General features: G+C 56.7%; 1 protein-coding gene across 1 annotated transcript; it reads left to right on the forward strand.

Annotated features, from left to right (window-relative positions):
* The first annotated feature begins 1,177 nt into the window (after positions 1-1,177).
* Positions 1,178-3,520, forward strand: GADD45B (growth arrest and DNA damage inducible beta). The gene is made up of 4 exons (XM_001364601.5): positions 1,178-1,563; positions 1,831-1,932; positions 2,118-2,340; positions 2,731-3,520. Exons 1-4 carry the CDS (start codon positions 1,520-1,522, stop codon positions 2,842-2,844), a joined length of 483 nt encoding a protein of 160 aa, XP_001364638.1. The 5' UTR covers positions 1,178-1,519; the 3' UTR covers positions 2,845-3,520.
* Positions 3,521-6,264: the final 2,744 nt, after the last annotated feature.

Raw genomic sequence — 6,264 nt, forward strand, 5'->3', positions numbered from 1 at the left:
CAGGGAGATGCCCTATGTCCAGCGTTGCCGGGCTCCTCTCCGCTTTAAACAAACTGCATCCAAACACAATAGAATTCCAGAATCCCAGACCATAGAATTAAGAGATCATTTAGTCTGACCGTCTCCTTTTGCAGACGAACTAGGCCCTTGAGACGGGAAGGGACTTGTCCAAGGTCACACAGACTCCACATCTAGGTGGCTACCCTAAAGTCGTTATGGAAAGAGCGCCTGGATTCAGACACTGACCTGGGGCAAGCGGCTCCCCGTCCTGAATCTTAGTTTCCCCAACTGTAACATGAAACTAAACCCTACTTGCATAACTCCTGGTGTGGAGAGAAAGAGTGCCCACTCGCTGTGTGTGGACTGGCAGGACACTTACTTGTCAAGAGACAGTTTCCCAGTCCGCGAAATGGGGGCGCTCATACTTGCACCCCAACCTTAGCTGGGGTTGTTGTGGGGGTGGGGTGGGAGAGAGGTGCTTTGTTTTTCAAACCTTAAAGCCCACCCTCTAGGTGCAGAGTGGGACGGGACCCTCTTAGGGCTCTAGCGAGGTTAGCGCTTTATAAACTTTAAAACGCATGATTATTTCCAACTCCCCCACTTTAGGATCTGGTTGCCTCGCGGGGAAGGGCGCGGTGCAGAGCTGGCGGGGTCCGGCCCGTTCACGAGAAAGAAAACAGAAGTGGGGTTGGGGTTTCCAGCCCAAATTACCTTTGGAAACTCTGCCCCAGTGCTGGGGATGAGGGGTGGGGTGGGACGGGAATGGGGCCACGGACTTGCGGGAGGGCTGCAATGCTGTCATCGAGACAGCTTTCTCCTTCCGGAAAGCAGCTCTCTGCAAAATCACATGCACTAGCCGCGCGGTGGAAATCCCGTGCAGAAACTGGGAGCCGCTGCCGGGAAATTCACTCGAAACCTTGAAAAAAAAAGAAAGGGAAAAAAAAACCCAACCGCTCTTTGCTACTCTCCGCCCCCCCAACCCCTGCCGCGCCTCGCGCCCCCACGTGGGGTCGCCCCCGGGGAGCTCCGAACCCGCCCAAAGCCGCCTGCTGCTCCACCGCTGAGCCAATAGCAGCCAAGGCTGCCTCCGTTTTTGTGAGTTGGACGACCAATGGAAGCAGTGGAGGGCGCTGGGAGGCCACGCCCCCTAAGCCGCGAAGGCCATATAAGGAGGGCGCGGCCGCTGCCGCGGGAGTAGAGCTTCGGAGCAGTTGTCGGCAGAGTCATCTCGGATTTAACGCCGCCAGGATTTGTTTGCGCTTCTTGTTTGCTTGCTCGTTGGATTAATTGTCTTGGCTCCGGGATCTTGCTTTTATTTTTTTTGAAAGATTTTTCTGTCATCGCTCCGGGGTTTTCTGCCTCCGGACTCGTGGCTACCGCCACAGCAGCTGCGGCCCGCACCTCTCTCTGGACTGAGAGACGCTTGGGTCCAGGCTCGGAGAACTTGGACTTCTCGGGCTCGGCTTCTCTGTTACCGACTGGTTTGGGGGCTCCTTCCACTGTGGATTACAATTGCACCATGACCTTGGAAGAAGTCGTAGCCTGCGAGAGTGCTGCTCAGAAGTGAGTGTCCGGTTGGGGGCTGACTTCCTCCCTTGCTCCGTGGAGCTAATGGCCTAGGCTCCGATGACCTCCCTGGGCTGGCCAAGAGCTCGCAGTGCTGCTGCCTTGCCGCCGAGCAGGGCCTCGGACCCATTCCTTCGGCTCTCTGGGTGTCCACGGGGGAGGGGGCCCCTGCCTCTAAAAAGGACCATCTGGGATCGCCCCTTCTTTTCTCCGCCCCAGCACCTTTTCTGATCCCTTACGCTCTTTGCCTCTGTTTCCCTCCAGGATGCAGACGGTGAGCAATGCAGTGGAGGAGTTGCTCGTAGCCGCGCAGCGCCAGGACCGCCTGACGGTGGGCGTGTATGAGTCGGCTAAGCTGATGAATGTGTGAGTTTCTGCCTGGTTCTTTCTTGCTGGCGGGGTGGGGGGCTGGTGGGAGGCGAGTACGGCTTTTCCCCTGGTGCACAGCCTACGGCTGTGCAGGAGGAGTTTTGCAGCATGCCCCCAAGTGCGCGGGAGCCCCTTTCCTGACAGAGGGTTGCTCATCTCTCCCCCTCTCCCCCCATGTACAGGGACCCAGACAGCGTGGTCCTTTGCCTCTTGGCTATCGATGAGGATGAGGAGGATGACATCGCCCTGCAGATCCATTTCACGTTGATCCAAGCTTTTTGCTGTGACAACGACATAGATATAGTGCGGGTGTCTGGGATGAGAAGGCTGGCGGAGCTGCTGGGGGAGCCGGGGCCCAACGAAGAGAGTGAGGAGACCCGAGATCTACACTGCCTGCTAGTCACGGTGGGTGAGCCTGGCCCTTCCTGGCTTGGGGCAGGGTTACTTAGCAACTCGGGACAAATAGATTGGGAGCTGCAGGGCCCGCGGAGCGAGAGAAGTGATTTTGTTTGTCAACAAGGTTCCCCGGAGGAGGTGGGGAGACAGGGCTCAGAATTCCATCCCCTGCCATCTGGCTTGCAGAGAAGGCATCTCGTGCCCTGGCCAGCTCAGCACTGAGCTATTCCGGGCACCCATGGGCCAGTGCCCAGGTATCCCCGCCCAGCCAGGCCCGTAACTCATAACTTGGTGCTATTTTGGGATGGGCCTTGTTTTTCTGAATGGGGGAGGGGGCAGGGAAGAGTGCAGCTTACTGGGGCCGCCTAGCCTAATGCTCTTTTTCCCCTCCCCCCTCAGAATCCTCATACTGACTCATGGAAGAGTCATGGGCTGGTAGAAGTGGCTAGCTACTGTGAAGAAAGCCGGGAGAACAACCAATGGCTCCCCAACATCTCCCTCCAGGAGCGCTGACAGCCTTCTCCAAACGTGAAAAATTGCTGCCTTGCAGACACATTTAAAAAATAAAAACAACCCCCCCCTTCCCAAACCACACCAGAACCCAACCATCAAGACCACTGTCGGGAAGAGGTGCAAAGGGACAGAATGTTCTTGCTGAAACGGGGTGAAGCAACACCTGGAACCTCTGTCCGGACCTAGTGGCGTCTGGGTCACCTGGGGTCAGGGAGGACAGAGCTGAGAGGTGGGACGCCTCCGGAAGGCCCGCCAGCCAGAGCGAGGAGGTGACAATGGGGCTGGGGCCCCGGGGTGCCTGGAGTCCAATGACTGGGGCAGGGAAATGGAAGGAGACCTGCCTTCCCCCACCACGAAGGGACGATGCATGGAGACAAGACGGGCGGGCCGGCCGTCCTGGCGGCCTGTTGTTGTTGCAAATGGGAGTTGGCCACTTGCTACGTAGACTTGATGGTGGGAGGTCTAGAGAGACCTACTGAGACTGGGAGCCTGGGCCAGCCAGGCTGCTGCTGCTGCTGCTGCTGCTCTCAGTCTGCAAACATATATATTTATATATATTTTTATGTTGTTGCACGAATCAAGCTATTTGAGAAGAGAAGAGAAGTTTATATACATATATATTTTTGTGTGTGCGCGCGTCCAATGCTGGTTTGGCAATAAATTTCTGCACTCCGAAGCCCCCGTGCTTGTCTGCTCTTCTGTCCCCTCCCCCGCTCTTTCTGGGCTGAGCTGCCCCGGAGCGCGCTGTCCTGCAGCCTTAGACCAGGAAGTCTTAACTCCCTGTTAAAAACCACTTCAGGAGCAACTTGCTCGCGTTTGCGAGTTTGCAAAAACACTGCAGTTTCTGTGGTCGGCGCCAAGGCCTCAAACCAATAACAAAGGCCTAACTCTTTTCCCCCCCTCTCCTCTCCTTTCCCTCCCTCTCCCCTTAGCGCCGCAATTAAAAGACCGGTTTATTGCGAAACTCTGCGACTCTCCTCGGCAGGCGGAGTGTGCCCCGAATACTGTCTCCTCTGGCGCCTGCCCCATTCCCAATTAGGCTCCCCTGCTGCTCCCTTCTCTCCCCACCCCCTCCCTGAGCCCCCTTCTTGCAAATGGGAAGATCTGAACCCTGAGATCAAATGATCCAGATGTTTACAGACGGAGGTGGTCACACAGGTGGCAGGCGGGCGGTACGAGGGTGGGGGAAGACGGGGAGACCAATCATCGGTTACATCTGCTTTCCAAAGCTCCCCCCTTCAGTTCTGCAGAAATCTTCTGGGCTTGGAGGACTTGTTTCAGTTGGCCTCGAAACTGAAACTGCTTTGGGGACTCTAACTAATTCCCCCTTTCTCCCCCAGATTCCCCCCTCCCCCTGCAGCTTTCTTTGGCCCGGGGCCTACCTGCCTTTTCAGAACTCCGACACGACACCGGGTACCCGTAGGAAGGGACGGGCTGAACCCCCTGCAGGGAGGGAGGGAACTCCCCACCCCCGGACTATTGCACATCCCTCTTTGGGATGTGGGGGCAGACTGGGAAGGGCAACCAGTTCCAGGTCCGTGTGGCAGCGCAGTGATGTAAGGCTGCTAGTTGGGGTGGGGGGAAAGGGGTGCTGGAGCTGAGTCAAGAGGACTGTTCCAGAGCCCCTCCCCAGGGGCCCTTTATACATTTTTCGGGAGCCCCTCCGGGGTGGATGGGTGGGAGGGAGGTACTTAGGACAGCTCCTAAGGCACCCCAACTCCTCGCTCCTCTCCCTTCAGCCCGTATAAGCTCAGGGCTCTCTCCCCTCCCAGAACTGGAGGAGACCTAAAAGCCATCTAGACACACACTTTCATTTTACCAGTGAGGAAATGAGCCTCAATGGCTGGCCCCAAGTCCCACTTAGCGACAGTGGCAGGATTCGGACCGGTCCTTGGTCTTCAGAACCTGCGCTCTAACCACTGCGCCCTTGCAGCTACTGCCTGAGTTGGCCCTGGGCCTTTTTTTTTTCTTTCCTGCTTTTGGCTGGGGTTATGAAGTTGTCTAGTCTGTCCTGGAACATGGTGTTTCAACCCCGCGAGAGTATTTCCTCCTCCTCCTCTAAGTCATGCAGAGCCTGATGCAGAGAGGCCTGGCCTAGGACTCAGGAGCCTCACGTTCTCGGGGCGGCTTCTGGCCCAGACTCCTTGGGTGCCCTAGGACGAGACTTCTCTGGGCGTCAGCTTCCCCCTCTGCCCAGTGAAGGCGCTGGATTTGTCGTTTCGAGGCAGTTTCTTGTCGGCTATTAGCCTGGTCCTGCCCCCTCCCCCCATATCTCAGCCTTCCCATCTTCCTCCAGGTTCTGAGAGGCCAGCACCAGAGACAAGGGAAACCCCCGGAGAATGGCCAGAGGAGGTCTGGGGGTAGGGGAGGAGTTGGGGACTGCCCGGGGGCGGCACAGGGGCAGGCGTGGTCGCACCTCCTTCCCCCCCCCCCCCCATCCCGACCTTTTCACTGAGCCCTGTGTGGGCGCCCCGAGGAAAGCCCCAAAGCGGAGCCCCCACGCATGAATCACACGCTAAGGAGCTGGCCTTGCAACCGCCCACTCCGCTCCGAACTCGGGGTCCCTCCTGCGGCTCTCCCATGGCTCCCCACGCACAATACAGCAGGGTACAAAGGCTGTGGAGTCAGACGAAAGATGCTCACCGACAGTGACATAACCAAAGCAGCCCCGGAGACGCACAAGAACCAGAAACGGGGCGGTGGGGGTGTGTGACTGGAGGAGGAGAGGAAGGACAGTGAATGAGAACCAAACGGGGCTGGGGGGGGGGGGGAGGGAACCAGCCCCAGCAGCTGCTGTGAAGAAGGTCACACTTGGGTAAATACCGATGAGAGCAGAGGATTTACAGCTGAGGGAACCTCTGGGAGCACAAGGGTTCTTCACCTTGTTTCCTCATCTAGAAAATGGGGCTAATAATACCTAGCACATTCCCTCCTATCCCTCCTATCAGTCTTGTTCTGATGCTCCTGTTATGATTTGAATCTTCTGGAGTCTGGTGACCCCCTTGCTCAGCAGCGGGGTTTTTAAAGGAATAAACTGAGAGGCAAAATGCCAAAGAGAACTGATTATGTTGAACTAGAACCATAATGAAAGGTCTTTAGTCCAGGCAAAAAGAGAATAATCTGAGATCCCTCCCAGCACCCCAGCACTTGAGTATCCCCAGGGGAGGGGGGAATGGAGTTTAAATTCATGTGGGAGTCCCAGCCTTGAGAAGGAGTTGCATAAGTTGTTTTACATCGCAACCAAAAGTTCATGAATGAGGTACGTCACTAGCAAGGAGCCATGGAAGAGGGGTGCTAAGCCTTAGACAATACTTGGTTTGGCTAACAAGGTAGTCAGAAAATATGCTGCAGCTACATTCCACAAAAGTCCCCTGGGTGCCGCCCCCTCCCCCCCATCTTAGATTAAGAACCCTTGATCTC

The sequence above is a fragment of the Monodelphis domestica genome, chromosome 3 (genome assembly GCF_027887165.1).
Source record: "Monodelphis domestica isolate mMonDom1 chromosome 3, mMonDom1.pri, whole genome shotgun sequence".
Classification (NCBI taxonomy): Eukaryota; Metazoa; Chordata; class Mammalia; order Didelphimorphia; family Didelphidae; genus Monodelphis; species Monodelphis domestica.

Bases quoted from the DNA above. Each gene is read 5' to 3' on its own strand.
- GADD45B (XM_001364601.5), top strand. From the start codon at position 1,520: ATGACCTTGGAAGAAGTCGTAGCCTGCGAGAGTGCTGCTCAGAA. The intron at 1,564-1,830 runs GTGAGTGTCCGG...GTTTCCCTCCAG, and splicing joins TGCGAGAGTGCTGCTCAGAA to GATGCAGACGGTGAGCAATG. The intron at 1,933-2,117 runs GTGAGTTTCTGC...CCCCATGTACAG, and splicing joins TCGGCTAAGCTGATGAATGT to GGACCCAGACAGCGTGGTCC.